The sequence below is a fragment of the Condylura cristata genome, unplaced genomic scaffold (genome assembly GCF_000260355.1).
Source record: "Condylura cristata isolate star-nosed mole 26May11 unplaced genomic scaffold, ConCri1.0 scaffold00020, whole genome shotgun sequence".
NCBI classification, from domain to species: Eukaryota; Metazoa; Chordata; class Mammalia; order Eulipotyphla; family Talpidae; genus Condylura; species Condylura cristata.
Window position 1 is genome coordinate 5,219,507 of NW_004567121.1, and position 17,646 is coordinate 5,237,152.

At 47.5% G+C, this 17,646-nt stretch overlaps 1 protein-coding gene across 1 annotated transcript in view; it reads left to right on the forward strand.

Annotated features, from left to right (window-relative positions):
- The window catches only part of NPAS2 (neuronal PAS domain protein 2), a 69,969-nt gene that overhangs the window by 42,384 nt on the left and 9,939 nt on the right, over positions 1 to 17,646 (forward strand). The window contains exons 10-15 of the mRNA XM_012727310.1: positions 2,394 to 2,478; positions 5,020 to 5,161; positions 5,698 to 5,807; positions 7,954 to 8,031; positions 11,836 to 11,982; positions 16,984 to 17,181. Coding sequence (XP_012582764.1) covers positions 2,394 to 2,478; positions 5,020 to 5,161; positions 5,698 to 5,807; positions 7,954 to 8,031; positions 11,836 to 11,982; positions 16,984 to 17,181 — 760 coding nt within the window. The remainder of the gene's footprint in view (positions 1 to 2,393; positions 2,479 to 5,019; positions 5,162 to 5,697; positions 5,808 to 7,953; positions 8,032 to 11,835; positions 11,983 to 16,983; positions 17,182 to 17,646) is intronic.

The following is a 17,646-nucleotide window of genomic DNA, read 5'->3' on the forward strand; positions in this document are numbered from 1 at the left end:
GGGGGGCGGGGGGGACCCTGACAGCTGAGCCAGACCCAGTCACCTCAGCTGGTCCCAATTTCTGAGCAGCTGAATTCTCCAGCTGGCCAGGGCTACCTTCTGCAGTTAACAGAACTCTCCCCAGCGCTCAGCTCCCTTCCAGGTACACACCCAGCTCTGTTCTCCCAGGGCTGAGACTTCCTTCGGGGCCTTCCTTTGAAAGCCCCATGAACTCTTTCTGGCTGCCAGGATATTACTTAGTAAGTGACTGCTTCACTGACCTACTTACATATTTTTCCCTCATCTCCATCCACCCCCCAGCCTTCTCTTGTCGTGTTTTGAAAAGAAAATTAAAATTTTGCCTCTAAATAACTCAAACACATATTCCCCTTTATTTTTAATGCCTTAAAAACCCCTGCTGGCAGCAAAGACAGTATTGGGGGGAAAAAGAGCCGGGCTGCCAGTGGGGGAGGTTCCTGGCCGTAGGGTGGCCTTGGAAGGCCCTCAGCCCCAGGATGGGAGGGGAGGGAACACAGCCAGCAGTGCAGAGAAGCAGCTTATGCAAGGTCACAGCTCCAGAAGGTGAGGGAGCAAGCCAGTCTTCCTCCCCCACCCACTGCAGAAATGTTAAGAATACAAGAAGTTTTAAAGTGATCTAGAGAAGAGCATTTGAGGAAAACAAAGAAAAAAGAGGAGGGCTGCATTGTACACACATGTAAAATATCTATGAAGACAATAGATACACATGTGTTGTGCATTTTACTTATGCATATATATCCCAAATAGATGGCAGCTTGACATACATATGATATTACTGAGCAATGAGCTCACCACCCAAAGTGCAGAAACTGATACCATGAATCAAGTTTTGAAAAAGGAAAGCAAACTTTACTACAGATCAGTTGGCAAGGAGGTAAGAGGTAAACTCAAATTTGCCTTCCTAATTGAAAAGAGAATGAGGTTATTAGTTTGGGGGGACCAGAGTTGAAAACAAAAGCGTTAAATGTTAACTGGCTAAGGAGAAGGCTAAGGGCAAAGAAAAGTGAACTCGTCTAAACTTTATTGGCCAGTGACAGGGTAGTTCCTACATAAAGCAATATATGGAGACATTTCTCCAGAGAACTGGAGTATGAAATCTCTGTCGATAGGCCCCTTCCCTGTCAGGGGCCCCTTCCCTGTGGGTAGCCCCCCTCTTCTGCATTTGTGTCTCCTAACTCCAGCCAGCCTTGAAGCTCAGCTCAAGGTGATTATAAGCCTGCTGTGTCTATAAAGACAAATGTCAGAGAAAAGTGCAGGCATGTTTCCTTTCTCTTCTGTGTTCTTGGGATCTGATATCATTGCATCCATTTTGTCTTCATTTCAATACTACACACACACGCTACGTTTTGGTAGGTATATGTAGACATACATATAAATGCATAGTGTCTCCAGTATATATGCACATTTGTGTCATATGTGTTAGTACACACACACTCATGTGTATTAGCTTCGAGTAAGGCATGCTTCTTTGATAGGCAGGGAGAAAGGAGAGATGAAAAATGCTAGTTTTCCTCGGCTGGGCCCTGATCATCACGCAGTGTGCCCACACTTAGGGACTTGATCTTGGTTTCATAGCCCATCCTTGGGTGCTGGCAGCCAGTGGTTTCTGACTCCAATGGCCAGTCCCAGCCACTGCCACATAGCCCAAACTTTTGCCAAAGGGTGCCTCTGCCCCTGGGGAAGTCTGGACAACATCAATATCTTATATTCTAGACTCTGCCCACTATCTGCATTTCCTCTGTATCTTAGAAAGAAATTCTCAGATAAAGTAGGGAGTGAACAGAGTAAACAAATAAGCTAACAAGCATCCTGGCCTCAAGAACCAGTCACCCTCCCCAGGCTACATCTCCACACATGAGGCAAGGGCCACGGCTGGGTACTTTGGCCATCACCTCATTGAATTGACTTACCCACATTATTTGAAAGTGGGTCCACAGGCTAGTTATTGGTCTGAGTCTAACTGGTTCTAGGTTTGTTAGAGACAAAGTTTTCTAAAGATTGCAATAGCCTAAAAGTTTTGTGTTACTTGTTCATATGCATCTGAATAGACTTTCTAATATGTGGAGACTTTACCCTATTCCTGTGAATTAAAATATGTTTTCAAAGACAGTTATGTTAGACATTTGGAGATGAGAGAAAAGTAAAGAAAAAGGGAATAAAAATACTCTAGAAGGGAGTGTATTCTGAATGTAACATTGGAAATCACATCAGTGGAATTTAGAATCAAACTCCTTCCCTGAACAAGCAAGACTGATCTCTTTTGTGATGAGACCCTGGGAGTGGCTATTCCGCAGAAACCGCCTTCAGTGTTGTCATCCTGCCATGTCCCACCTCCAACTGTGGTTTCTCGATTCCTCCCACCCCCCCACCCCCAGTTACGCAGATGTTCGGGTGGAAAGGAGGCAGGAGCTGGCCTTGGAAGACCCGCCATCTGAAGCCATCCACCCTTCAGTGCTAAAGGTAGGCCGATCCCTGCCAGATGATTAAAGGCAAATGTTGGTGAAACAGACCCTCTGTGAGTTGTAATAATAAGAAGCTGTGATGCTAATAAAAATAATAACAAAAACAGCAGATCACCCTTACTAAGCTCAGATACATGCTCAGTGATTTATCACTCAAGATGTCTCTATTCTTGTCCTCATTCTTCCAGCAAAGCCAGAAGCACGTGGAGATCTTAGCTAACACACCCAAGTGCACTGAGGTCTAGCACTCTAGAGCTGGGTAAGGACTCAAGTCATGGTTCGGAGGATTTCTACTCTCTCTCCTCCCGGCACCTCCAGGACTCAGGCATCTCAGGAATCTACTGCCCCAGAAGCCCCCTCCATATCGTCATTAACAGGGTGCACTATCTCAGTGTGTCTGAGGGTCTTAGCAGCCATGACAGAACCAGTTTCATATCAGGGAATTCTACTGGTGAAAAGTTTTCCCATCACAAAGCCCAGCCTATTTCGTCCCCTCCAGCCAGGCTCCCCTTCTCTGCTCAGAAAACTCAAGGGAAACTGGAAGACCATCCACCAGTAGACAGCCCATTTCCTCAAAGGTCATTCTTCATTCAAACAGACACAGAAGTTGGGAGAAAAAGAGGGTGTGTTGTAAATCATCAAAACAAGGAGCTATCAATAGAAGACCCACCATTATTTTATTTCCCACTAAGAGAGAGAATGCCAGTCAATCTGTGAAATAAGAATCTGTTTTCATTAACTGAAAGACACACCCCGATTTAGCTAGGCCAAATTGTGGGGGGAAAGTGCCTCTCAGAATTGATGAAATATGGTTCAAGTTCCAGGCTGCCCAGTGACCTAGAATCCAAAGTCTTTGGCCAGAGACGGCGACCGCAGCAGTGGTCCAACAAAAGCTGCTCTGTTCCATGAGGACTGAGTGGGGAGCAGAGAGACCAGTTTTAAAGAGCAGAAGGGTTCTGCAGAGTCCGCTCTGGTGGCAGGTTAGGCCACGTGGTGATTCGGTGTTTGGTGATGCATCACCAACGTCCTGAGCGACGTGCCTGTCAGTGTTTATAGAGGTGTTTATTACCGTGCTCTGTCACACAATACATCATGTAGCACGTCCGAGGATGGAATTAAGCTGTTAATAGGCAGGTGTTAGACACGCCATCCATCACAGCCAGAAATTCATGAGTGAGGTTTATAATCCTTTGGGAATCCCTGAGCCTGGTAGAACTTCTCGTAAATGCATGTATATACAAACACATAAATACAACCTCAGACTGCCAGGGTTTAAGACACCCCTTCTACAGTAAAAGCACCACATGGTGCTTTTCAAAGGAGTGGTAGTAATGGGCCAGTGTTGTTGTTGTTGTTGTTCTCATTTAAAATATGTCACTGAACAATGCTTTAGTAAAATGTGAATCCCCATGATTGGATGTTATGTGCGGCCTTGTCAGATGACAGTGAAAGCTTCTCATTGCCTACTGTCACTTCCAGGATTTATTTCTCTGCTGACTTCACAAATGGCGAGGGGCCATAGGGCCCTTTCTCAGGGTCTGGTTTAGGAGAGGTTCCATGACCAAGCTGCAGAGTCTCACAATAGACGTTAAACGACAACTCCAGACACATCCCGTCATTTCATTTTGTGCTGAGGCCTGAAGATCACACATTAATCACCCCAGCCCTACTTGGGCCCACTCCACCCTCAAGGAAGCCATGACTGAAAAGACAGAGAAGCCACACAGGCTCACACCTCGGGGATAAACACCTGAGACCACCAGACGTGGCCAATCTTAAGTGGCCCTCTGGATGCCAAGGAACTCGCTCTTCTTCTAGGTCTGAGTGGGAGTATGCTTCTGGGAGTTATCGTAGCGTTTCTTTGGCTTCAAAAGTATCGTGTTTTCTAAACACCTGTGCTCCCTGAGCCGGCCTGCAGAGCTGGGAGGGCACACTTGCTTTCTCCTTGCACTCTACTGGAGGCAGAGGCATCATGGGATTGGAATCAAGTAGCTTCCCAGGGTGAGAAGAGAGGAGGCCATTGTCTTTTTTGTTTTAAGATTTATTTTTATTTATGCATACAAGAACTGGGGTGCAGGCAGAGGTGCAGGGTGTGAGAGGATCCCCCAGAGCCACTGTCTTTTTGCCTGTTCTGTACTCCAGGGACCATATGACCATACTACATGAGCAAACCTTACGTCGAGAATCTACCTCTTACCTACCCCAGAAAGTAAAGATTCTGGCCAGTGAGGTGACAATTTGGTTGGGGATGGGGAGGGGGGGAATGCAAAGTTGTAAATATTTTTAAAAATCAAAACAAAAAGTGAAAAAAAAATGTGATAAATACTGCTTATAAGCTATAGCCTTTTGAAAACATCCACATGACATACATGTAAGCATTCCACCTGAATATGTTGGAAATTATCCTCAAACAGCTATGAGGTTTCTCTCAACAGACTTCAATTTTTTTTTTTTTACAGCTATTTAAGGAGAACTACTGTGTTGCAATTCATTCCCATTACTCCTGTTCTGAAATGTGGTCTCTGTGTTTGTGTTCCAGGACAAAGGCTCAACTCTGGAACCCCAGCAGCACTTTAATGCACTTGACATGGGCACCTCGGGCCTTAACACCAGTCACTCACCGTCCCCATCCTCAAGAAGTTCCCACAAATCCTCGCACACTGCCCTGTCAGAGCCTGCCTGTAAGTTTGACTCCACAGAAGGGGGTTGAGGTGATCACCCGTGGAATGGGAGCAGGAGAGGGAGAGTTCTTTGAAGGGTCCCAGGCCATAGGAGGGTACAGGCAAGTCCAGGCCCAGCAGCAGAAGTCGCCAGTACTTCCCATTCCTGCTTCTTTGCCCGTCAGCTTCCTGCCTCTACGCCTCCACACTGTAGCTGGCCCATGCTGCAGAGAGCAGACGTAAAGTGAGTGATATGGGGACAGATATCTGAGCCAGTCTTAGTAACTCTGGGGAGAGATGTGATTGCACCAGTGGTTGAACCAAGCGGTGGAAGGGAGTTTGGAGATGGTTTGCTTGGTCCTCTACCTGCTCCCAGGCCAGATTGAAAGCGGGCAGAACTTCCTTGGCTCCTGAGACCACTTCCATTCATGCTGGGCCTCCTTTATCAGAGATTCCACTCAAGCCCTAGTTTCATACACAGCATGGCCACTGATCTTTTGATAAGGAAGCTGTTAAGTAAGGTTGAGTAAGGAAGGTCATTTGTTGCTTTCTGACAGCCACCCCAGGCGAGCTGATAGCTGAGGCCAGTGCCACTGCTTTGCCAAGATCAGCCACCCTGCGCCAAGAGCTCCCTGTGCCAGGGCTCAGCCAGACGACTACAGTGCAGGTATGTGCATCACCCCAAACTTCCCAGCCAGCGTGTGCTACAGTGCTGTGGCCTGCAAGGCCCAGGACAGACGCTTATCTTCCCAGAGAACCAATTCTACTTGGAGCTTTATAGTGTGGAGTGGCAGGCTGGGATGTGTGCCATGGAGTGGTCAGCAGGTCATCTAACTGGCAACTAGTTTTACATATTTCCTTACCCAAGTTAACAGGGCTGTACAGCCATCGAATACAAAATCTAAATGACTTTTAAAGAGAAAACTCAAAACCTCAAGCCTGGAGTCCCACCTCCAACTCTTCCCAGGGGCACAGGCATAGGAACTTCCTGCTTTAGATTTCATTTCACTGCAGCAGAATGCTTAGGAAGCTTAGTGTTGACGAAAATGTACTTCTGCTATATGAGGCACTGTCTCTGATGGGTGTCAGCCTTTCCAGAACGTCAGTCAATGGCCTCTAGAAAGCACGTAAGCTGTCTGCAGAATCACTGATACACAGTTCTCTAGTGCCAGGTAATAACCAACCAAGAGACATAAAGCAACAGTCGTTTTTTCATGTTCATGGATTCTGGGCCAAGAGTTCAGAAACAGGTCTGGTAAAGACAGCTTCGGTCTGCTTCAAGTGTCAGAGGCCTCACTAGCCAGGGCTGGAAACCCACATCCCAAGTTGTCTACCCTCACATGTTCAACACCTTGGCTGGCCTGGCTGAAGGTGGGCAGAGCTGAGGCCATCCACCATTGGCTTGCCCAAGCATCTCCATGCCCCTGGCTTCTCCTCTGAGTCAACTGGTCTCCCAGAGGAACTATCTTGAGAGGGAGCTTTTTCCTGGAGAGTCAGGCAGAGGCTGCCTGGCCTTCTATGACCTAATCTTGGAAACCCCATCTTACCATCTTAGTCAAAGCAGTCACAGGCTCATCCGGAGGAGGAGACAGACCCCCTCCCCTCATGAGAGAAGGGTCCAAGAATGGTAGAGGTCATGTCCAGAGGGCTGCAACCCCTTCCTGCAACCTCTCATGGGCCCTTTGAAGATGGGACAAAACGTGCCCCCTCCCTGCCTGCTGTCACCGTAGGAATTGTGCACAGTCTGCTTGAAAGGCTTGGTGACATGTTCCTTTCCAAACAGAGCATGACAAGGACCCCTCTCTCTCCGGCCACTGGTAGATGTGCTTGGAAGTGGTGACTGCCATTGTTCCCAGGCCCAGCTGTCCAGGCTGACTCTTTTTGCCTCCATGTCCTCCCAGCAGTGCTGGGGAACAGATCGGCAGAGCCAAAACCAGTGGTTGGTTCAGCCGTGTGCCTGGGATTTTGTATTCTAAACAAGATCCCTTGCTGTCGTTTCCCCCCAGTGTTGCTCTGGGTGACACTTGCCATTTTGGCTGCTTTTCATAGTCAGGGGCAATTTGGGAATAAGTACAGAAGAATCCTTTTCTTTTAAAAACTCAAAATGACCTATGAAGTGGAGAATATTGTTAATGTTTTCTACAAATTATTAACCCTACCTGCCTGTCCACCTGCCCACTCGAGTGATCAGAAAACCAGGTCTCTAACTCAGGAGTCCTATAAATTCCAGGCAGAGTCTGGTGAAATTCCACCAACTCCCCTGCCCAGTTGAGTTCTTGGCTGTAGGTGTGCACAGTGTGTCTGTCCACCTGTGTGTCTGTCCAATCAGAAAGGGAAAGCCCACACCCCCAGCCCATGCCAGTTATAGCACAGCCACCTTCACTCTGCTCAGTGACATAGCCAAGAACTTTTCAGTTAGAGAGAAGAGCTACCCGACCCACCCAGTCCAGCAAGAATAGAGTCTAGAACCGGAGGCACCAAGGGGAGGTCATGGGAGCTGGCCAGTCCCTGCAGATAGCAGTGGCCCTGCAGAACCCATGGGGGCAAGGCAGCCCAGTGACAGCAGGCTGGCCCAGCGGCACCCTGTGCTCCTCACCGGCAGCGTGTCGGCTCTGACTCCATGCCCTATGAGGGCCACAGCATGGCTTGCTGTCTGACCTTTTCCCAGGGTCCCCAGGGACCATATCCTACGTGGAAATGAGCTCAGTCTAGATCAAAAAAAGCCCCCTCTGTCAGCTGCCCCGCGGCCACACCCCTGTACCGCAGCCCTGATGCAGAAGCAGTGTTTGTTAACAAAGCCCTCTCTTCCGCAGGCCCCACCGTCCTGTGACCTCACGCAGCAGCTCCTGCCTCAGACCATCTTGCAGAGTCCACCTACCCCCATGGCACAGGTGAATCTGGGGCTCAGGGAAAGGGAGAGCTGGTGGTGGCCCTTCCCTGCACAGCATGCATGGCAGTCCTTTGAGTGTGCGGGGCACTGGTGCTAATACGGACCATGCACATAGGTACCAAACCCCGGTAGAACCGGGCAAAGTGCCTCCCAATGTTCTCACAGGTGCAGGTGGCCCTGTGGAGCCGTGAACGTCATCCTGCACCTGTCCCCTCCTCCATCCTTCTCCAGACCCATCCTCCCTGTCCTCTTCTTCATTGTCTGTTTCTCAGTTTTCTTAATAGTCTTTGTTCACCTCTTTGCCACTTTTCCGTGTTGCTCTCATTTTTTTTAGACTCCAAATTGGCCATGATATTTTAGAAAAGGTCTAAATTAGGTCAAATATCATAAGAAGACTCTGCTAGGATCTAAAATCTGTGAGTCTAGTACTATAAATATCACATTTGTTTTTAAAAAAAATAAAAAAGGATCACAGCTTTGCTGAGTAATTCCTTCCTTGTTTCAACAACACTCAGTGAGTTACTATTTGGGTCAGTGAGTGAGTGAGTGAGCATGAGGGCTGCAAAGATGCTTGTATCATGGCCCTTGCTGTGAGTGCTGGAGTTCAAGGGGGAGGTGGGCAGATAAGCAGAGACACTACCCATGGCAGCGTGTGTTTTATAGAATACATGGCTTTCCCGAGGAGGTGACACCAGAGTTGGGCCTGGAAGGCTTGATCGGAGGTTGCCAGGTGGAGAGGTAGAGTCAGTAGGGAAGAGGGGAGTTTAGGAAATGTCTGACATGCTTGAGACCTGGCAATCGAGGCAGAATGATACAGCCACTCAGTCTGTGACTGTGGCTGCACATGCTTCCCTGAGCACGGACCAATTCCTCTGTGAGGCCCTTAGCTTTTTTTTTTAAGATTTATTTACTTATGATTACAGAACTGGGGTACAGGCTAGAGGTAGGTGAGAGGCTTCACCAGAGACAGAGTGAGGAGCAGAATAGGCAGATTGACAAAGTACACTGCTGAGAGTCGGAAGAGGTCTGCCGCGCCAAGTGGGTCAGCTCCCTGGCCGGGGATCGAACTCATACTATGGTGGCTTCAGGGTGCTTCATAATGCAGTGCTAACCCATTGTGCCACCAGGGAGAGCTCAGAGGCCCTTAGCTTTACCCCACTTACTGACCACAAGGAATCCCAGGTGATGGGTCACCAACATGTGCCACTGGCGACATGTTTGCCAAGTGTAAACATCTGTCTTGGGGCAGACCTGTCACCCTGTAGGAAACCCTTTCCCAACATATGCCTGCTAGCAGTGGGCTCTGGTGGCTTCCTAGAACAGAAAGACACCTGCAAGCATATGCTCCTTGCTAGAGTCAGGTTTGAGTGTGGAGCTAAAAGCTACCTACCCACACAGTCGACTAATAAAAACTGTGCATCCCCAAGAGGTAGGAAAGAAAGCTGCAAGAGCATTTTCCTCTTTGAGTATTCAAGGCACATTGGTATGAAATTTGTAACTCTTCCAACCCAGTGACACATGAAAGGGGCATTACTTTAAACATCTGGGTCTTGCTAGTAAAGAGTTTGTATATTTTACAATACATAAGGAGATGATGAAGGTCCTTTCGGAATTCTGATTGTTTACTTACGGAACCTCATTTTCATTCATCGTACAGTTCTTACCTATCAGGTGGACTGTGTTTCCTAATCGCCATATCCTCTAAGACATTCTTGCGTAGTGCTGACCTTCACGTGCAGACCGCTCTTCTTGTCTACCCCAGGTGACACACTGACTTCTCCAGTTTTCTCTGAACTCTGGATGTTCTCATTAGAGTGCCCAGGACAAGGGGGAAGATAACCTCCAAATTCTGGGAATTGATTGCCTGCACAACTGGTGGTTTGACTTCCTTGTTGTGTTACTAGAATGCCTCTCGTTAGAGTGGATGCCCTTATCCAAAAGACCACAGTCAAGACTGTAATAAGAGACTAATGCCAGGGGCCTGTGTGCCTAGAGGAAGTGAGGCTCATTTAGCGGTAACTAGCCTTTGGGCCCTCCCCATCGGGGTGCCCAGCTCTCCTTGCTGTTCTGCCCTGGGAGCTAGCAAGCACTCACAGAGCCCCACTCTCCACGGCACTGGGAGGCAGAGCACTGACTTTTCCTGCCTAGGGGAACCCACCACAAAGGCTTCTGTGTGTCTTTTCTTCTTCTCCTTTTTTTTTTTTTAAGTTAAATACCTGATATAGCTTGTTTTCTTTCTCCACCAAATTCTTTTTCAGAATCCCAGCCTAGTGCTTTGATTAGTTACATTCTAATTGAGATTTCTGTGGTTCAGATGGGCATATTTTTAAACTTGCACTTAACACAGCTCCTTTCTTTTAAAAGAAGTCTGATGTCAAAAGCACTCTGGTTGAGATGGGACTGGGGCTGGGAGGGGTGAAACGTCTCAGCTTCACTCAGCTCCTGACTCAGGGTTCATATTTTTCTGTGACTGCTGTGTGACTTCTGAGGAGTCACAACCTCTCTAGGGTGGAGTCCGAGCACCCCACTGCTGCTCATGTGGGCAAGACTGCCAAGTTCTGTCTCAGAAACAGGCAGTACCTGCCATTGTTGGTCTCGCTGGTCTTTAATTTGCCCCAAAAGCTGTAGTTGTTTTATCCTCAAATATAGCCTATCTGTGTGTTCTAAGCTCTTCTAGGCTCTTTTTTTTTTCCACATGTTAGGGGAAGGGTCAAAGGGCAGAGGAGTCAGAAGAAAAGAGAGGAGGAGGAGTTTGCAGGAGACAGTGGGTAAGAAACAGGTTGTTGAGACAGAGACTGGAAGCATGGAGTTTAAATCATTAAGAGAGAAGAAGAGAGAGGGAAAAAAGAATAGAATCTGTCCAAGTGCATCAAACTCATTTTCTTGAAGAAATGGGATGAATCCAGAGTGCAGTGGTCAGCACCCTCCTCCCCTCACCCCCCTATATCCCTTTACTAACCATGTGTCTCCTGCAAGAAGAAACCTTGTGTTGAGACAGACAGGTGGTGACCTGGAGATCACCTGCAAGATAGTCCCAAAGTCAACCCTCCCTCCCAGGGAGGCATAGAAAAGCTCAAAGAAGGGGAGACAGCACTGCTGTGCAAAGCAGATATTCATGTCTCCCCAACAAGGTCATCCTCTGCCAGTGTTATCCTCGGGAAATGTTAGGTGATTGTCTTGTTATTCTCCTTAGTTCCTCTTTGTGTAGCTTTCTAAGAAGCACATCACCACAAAGCGAGCCTGAGAAAGTGAGGGGCAATGAAAAGGCCTCCCTGGCCCCAGGCTTCAGTGAAAAGTACCCCCAAATTCAAGCTCATTCGGGAGTTCTTACAGAGAGCCCCACTTGCCAGGATCAGATTTAGGATGATGGGTCCCAAAATTGCCTACAAAGCTGTCACATGCAATTGTGATGCCCTAGATAGGAAAGAAGCGGGGAATGTCCTCCTCCTGACACTCACCACCAAAACTACTTGTCTGACCAAATTTGGACTACCCGCCTATAAGCATTGCTTAGAGTCCTGTCCTGATTCTGTGCCCCTCCAGGCCACAGTGCAGTCAAGGAGACCTGAGCATTCCGATGGGCCTGAGGGACCTCACACAGGGACCCCTGGATGACCAGCCTCTTCCGGGCCCCTCGCACTGCCCAGCTCTCCAGCAGTGGGGCACTCATTAGGGCTGTAAAAAGGGCGATGTGGGATGGAAAATGAAAGTGGACAGGGTCGCGAAGAACAGCAGCAACCAACACCTGTCTGCAAGGTTGAAATAACTTTTTCATCTCATTATGTCTTTTGACTCCACCTTGAAGTTTTCAGCACAGTTCAGCATGTTCCAGACCATCAAAGACCAGCTGGAGCAGCGGACGCGTGTGCTGCAGGCCAACATCCGGTGGCAGCAGGAGGAGCTCCACAAGATCCAGGAGCAGCTCTGCCTGGTCCAGGACTCCAACGTCCAGGTGGCGATGCCCCTTCCTGAGCAGGGCACTCACTCTACCCCCTCACCCCTCCACCCCAGATCTGCAATGGGTCCACCCTCTCAGGACAGACAGGGCTTCCTCCAAGTCTCTCTACTTACAAACACATTCAACAGTGCCCAAGAGTGAACCCCACCTCCTCGACCCTCCTGCAGGCCAAACTTGCTATCCTCATAGCATCCTCTTCACTCATCCCTCGGTCTGCAGCACACACATACTTGCTGTGTCACCTCCATTCACTCATGGGTGTGGTGGTGGGTCCCTGGCCCCGGGGCTGGCTCCATCCTGGGGCGCGGAGAGGCGGTATGAGTGCTCGGCACCCTGTGTGACTTTGCTGTCACGGCTCCGTCAGGCTCCTCTGTGTCATCTCGTCCAAAACATGGCTCAAGGGGACATGGGAAATGACGATCTTTGTACTTGCACCCCGAGAGGCTATCTGGAGGTCAGCAGCCTGGTGCCTCCAGGCCACCCCATTTGTGGCATGGCAGCTGAGACGGTACATGCTCTGACAGGAACAGCTTTTCACTAAGACGCCCTCCCCCAGGTGTCACTGCTCTGAGTCCATTTGAGAGTCTTCTTGGAGGAAGAAGTTTTGGATATATTGGACCTCTTTCATAAAAAGTTATGTTTACCACGTTTCACCTACATCAGCCCCAGACTATTTTTCGGCCAGTGTGTATTCTTTTGACACAACCTTTAATTGCAAACATAATTCTAGCTAACCTTAAGTCAGCCCTGAGAGTTCTTGGCATGTGCAACCCTTTTGGGAGAGACAGAGGAAGTGGAAGAGATCCCTGGGGAAATAAGAGAATAGTCTCTACCCTCCCCCACCTCCCCATCCACACAGACACAGCTCCTGGAGCCCACAGACGCTCAGGGCGCTGGGCACAGAGGTCCCGTTCAAAGAACAGGCTGGTGAGTGTTGAGCTGAAATTAAAGCAGGATGGTGCCGAGTGGCAGGCAGTGAGGCCCCAGTGCAGGCATCCTGCCTCGGGGTGCTCTCTGGGGCTTGTCCAGGAAGACTTTCCAGGCCCTCACTGCCCTCCCACAGCCCCGGGCCCACAGTTTTTTCCTCACTTAAGGAGAACAGATCCCAGCAAAGACACACTCCCCACTCTGCTCCCCCCAAGACACTTGTGCCCTCGGAGTGTCCCACAGGCTCTGCTAAGAAAGCCTGGCCACATGCAGAACCCTGCTGCTCTCCCTGTACCGCTCCAAGATACCCCCGAAACTGATGCAGCTGTTAACATGCCAAGAAATACAGCCACCAGGTGTCAGTCCCCTTTTAACAGATTCTTCCCCAGCGATAAGTCTCTGGCTGGTGCAGGGCCCAACTGCTAGAACTTGCCTGAGTCCCAGTTCCTTGAATGGAATTTTTACACTGACAGGAAGGGGGAAATTGAGCCAGTAAGTGCTAAAAGCAAGGTAGGCGTAGAACATCCTCCTCAGAGCCCTGACTTTTTCTATTTCCTGCCTGCCTTTTCAACATGGAAGTCGAATTCTAAAATAACAGGCAACAAACACAAGGTTCTATCTTTCATTCCTTGTGATGAAGAAATGCTATTTTCTTCCTTAAGACCAGTGCATTTTGTTAACCTCCACAGCACATAAGCCACAAGCGCACTTGAGCTCTGGAAGAGATGATGTGAAATCAAGCCCACAGATTGTCTCCAGTGTGTTCCTTCCCTGATTTCATTCTTATGACTTCATCTTTGTCATGGAATTTTCCAAAGAACATGGAAATCCACAGAGTGTCAAACCAGAGACCATTTCCTCAAGCTGTCTGCCTTCTTATATTTTTGCAAGTTTAAAGATTTATAGAATGCATCCAAAATATTCAGCCCAAATGTGTTGTTAAAAAAAAAAAAAAACTATGATTCAAGCATGAAGAATTAGCAAGTAAAAATTCCACTCTTTTACATAAATAGATGGAATAAGAATGGCAAAGCAGGGATAATTAACGGAGCCTAGTGGTGACAGAGGGTGTTTCACTAACAATATCTCTACTTTGTGTACTTCTGAAATGTTCTGTAGGAAGCGTTTGTAAAAGTAAGCAGATAAGGTAAGCCTCTTTGAGCATAGGCTTGGTTTGTTCTAGAAAATGAGAAGTTTCTTTTCTATAACTTTTTCCACTTGAATTAGGAAACTCATTTTTTTCCTCGTACTTCCTATAAAATTGACCTCGGGGCTTCTTTAAAAAAAAAAAAACTATCTTCTTAAGCCATGAAATTCTGCTTTTTTGACAGTAAAACAGTTATGGGTGTGCACAGCCACAAACCAGGATTGCCCCACACAGAAGTCTTTTTCTGAACATAGTAGACTTTGCTTACTTTACTTTATTAGTGTGGCGCTTTATAGTGTGTTCCTGTGATACCTGCTGAGTGCTGTTTTTTTTTTTTTTTTAAAGATTTGATTATGAGGAGAGGGCCTCTGGGATGTTGGCAGGTGTCGGCACCTGTGTGGATCTCACGGACCAGGGTCCATGGGGAAAGCAGATCTACTGAAAGGCTGTTACCCGGCAGTCCAGGAAAGCTGCCTCTCCCTCTTTTTGAGAGCATGTGCGCCCTCTGCTGGCTACTTAGTGTCTCGACAGACACCTGTAGCATGGCAAATGTGTCTTTATCAGTTCTTTCATCCTTTCGTGTATCCTCCCTTCCTGCCACCCATGTGTTCATTCATCCATGTGCTGATCCACCCATCCATCCTCCCTTTCTTCCATTCATCTTCCATCCATTCCATTCACCCACCCATTATCCCATCCCTCCACCAGGCAAATATTATGTACCAAGCACTGGCTTAGGCACTGTGGACAGAAATAGTGTTTCTACCTTCAAAGAGCATACATCAGTGGACAGAGTAGCAGACAAAGGAATCTCTGATATGCTATAAGCAGAAATTGTTTGCTTTTCTTTGCATAATAAGGGAGCAAAAGTCTCCCTTATTAATTTTAAATATTATGTTATTTTCTAACATTTATTGAGCACTTACAATAACGATGTCTCAACATAAACTTCATTAAATCCTTTATTAGCTGTGTGCTTTTATCATCTCTGTTTTATTCATGAGGAAACTGAGACTTTGAAAAGTTAATGAAAATTGCCTAAGTCCATACTGCTAGTACATGGCAGGATTGTAATTTGTGCTAAAGTTCCTGATTCAAGATAAACTGTACTGCCTTAGTAAACAAAGTTTACAATTATTTGAAGTCTAATCAAAAGATAATTTGTACCCTACCTCCCCCCCCCCAAAGGATGTTATTTGGTATTGGGTTTTTGCTGAGTTGATAAAGTAGGTTAGCCTATGTGCTCTAAGCAAGCCAGGGGATAAGAGCCAGGGGATTGCACAATGTGCTTATTCTCATACTGAATCTGTACTGAATGGGTCCTGAATCTGAGATGATGGATATCCAGAAAGTTCTTCCTAATTTAAGTGGCAGAGCTTTCTTCAAAACTGTAGGCTTCCCTGCCGGGGTCGGGGTATGAAGGGAAATAGGGAGATTGGGGCCAGATGGAAAGGACACTAGATGTGAGCCCAGTCCAAGCTCTGCCACCACTGACGCTGGGCCTTGTGCAGTGCTCACCCCATGGAGGAACCCGACGACTGAACCAATCTCTGGGTGCTCCTCTGTGGGTCCACCTTTGTGGCTGTGTCCGCCGCTCCAGGACCCCCTGCCACTCCGCAGTGTTAGCATGTTGATTCTGTACTAGCTATGAGGTTGTTCTTGCACTAATGATAGAAATTGGGATTAAAAAAATCAGATACTGGAAGGAGAAGCTACCTTCTGGACAACTCACAGCTAAAAGCCCAGAATGGAATGGAACATGGTCAAGAATCTGATATTAATAGTATCTGTAATGCCAAGAGGAGCTTTTGTTATAGGCCTTAAATTTAAATTATTATTAAAAGTATTAAAGTTGTTTCTTAATCTTTTAGAGTCAATTTACAGATCATAATTTATTTACAAATCTCTTCATTTGGTCTAGAAATAACAATACACTTATTTGTTTTTGTTTCTGTCAAATTAGGCTATAAATTTCACAAATTGTTTTAATCAGTATTATCTACACAAAGCCACTAATTTGAATTTTTAGTATATCTTTCTTTCAAAAATGTCATATATCTAACAAGGCAGATTTATGAACCTAAAAAGTAGAATTTTCCTAAGCACTTAAGCAATTCTTTTAAGTCCAATACACCAAACTTATAAGTGAGGTAAGTCAAAATTCTCATAAATACTTCAACATACTTTACAAACTTGATTGAATTCTCTTAAACCTTTCAAATTAAAATCACCAAGCTAATAATATATCATAGTCAACCTAGATGTCTGAGACAGCTTAGATAACAAAATGCACAGAGATTCACATGACTAGAAAGCTGATTGTAACCATCATTTTAAAGTGATGGACTTGTGTCACACCACCTCCACTTTGCCTTCCCCCTAATGAGTGGCAGACATGCTGGCATGGCCAGAAGTTCTAGGTCTGACATGCCCAGCTTCATTTGAGTACCAACCCCTGGTCATTGGTCAGACATTCAGACCTGGGCGCAGGGCTTGGTCCTTGCCAGGACCCTCACAGAGCCAGGCCACAGGTTGGCCAGCCACCTGCCACTATTCTGCCATCATTCATTTCCTTCTCCCTTCTAATAAGAAACTGCTGTGTCAGCCTAGACTCCACGCAGATGCATCCAGTTGGTATAGACCTCAGGGATCGAAGCGTCTTTCACACTGTTAGCCCCCAGTTGCCAGACTGCAGCTGTCTTGAAGGCAGGGCAGTTTCTCTCAGGCCCACTGTTCTGACTGCAGGCCCTGCAGTGTGCTTGCGGCATCACAGGCATCCATGACTCCATGCTGAGAAAGTGAACTATTCCGGGGCAGGGCAGAGCGATCAAGAGAGTGGACCTCTTTCCGTGGACAGGAACAGAGAAGACCTGGGAGGCATAGGTGATCCCACCTTAAAGGCGTTCCTGTTCTGCTTCCAGATGTTTCTGCAGCAGCCAGCAGTGTCCCTGAGTTTCAGCAGTGCCCCGCGGCCTGAGGCCCAGCAACAGCTCCCCCAGAGGTCAGCCTCGGCAGCCCAGCCACCGCTCTCGGCCAGCCCGCAACTTCCAGGACAGATCACTTCTGCCCAAGCCACAAACCAGCACCTGCTCAGAGACTCAAGCGTGATATCAACCCAGGTATGTGTGTTCATGTCCAGACTCCGTCCTTGACACCAGAACATACTTGGTTCTGCAGTTTTCATGAACTGGAGACCTGTTGAGTTGTTCTGGTCCAACCCAGGGCTGTATCATGGTGGTGGGATTCCTTGTGCTTTATTTCAAGTCATCTTGAACTCCCCAAGTTGTTGGTTTGCTTTTGTGTCTTTTTTTTTAACTTAATATTTAACCTGTTGGTCTTTCTTTTTTTAATATGCATACAGAATTGGGGTACAAGCCAGAGGTGCAGGGACAATGAGAGGATTCACCAGCCACAGAGTGGGGAGCAGAGCAGGCCGACTGACAAGGTACATTGCTGAGGGGAGCAGCGGGCAGGTCAGGAGAGGTCTGCCACATCATGTGGTCACCTCCGGGGCTGGAGATCAAACTCTCACTGAAGCAACTCCGCTAGCTGGCAGTGCTGCATCCTACCCCATTGTGCCACCA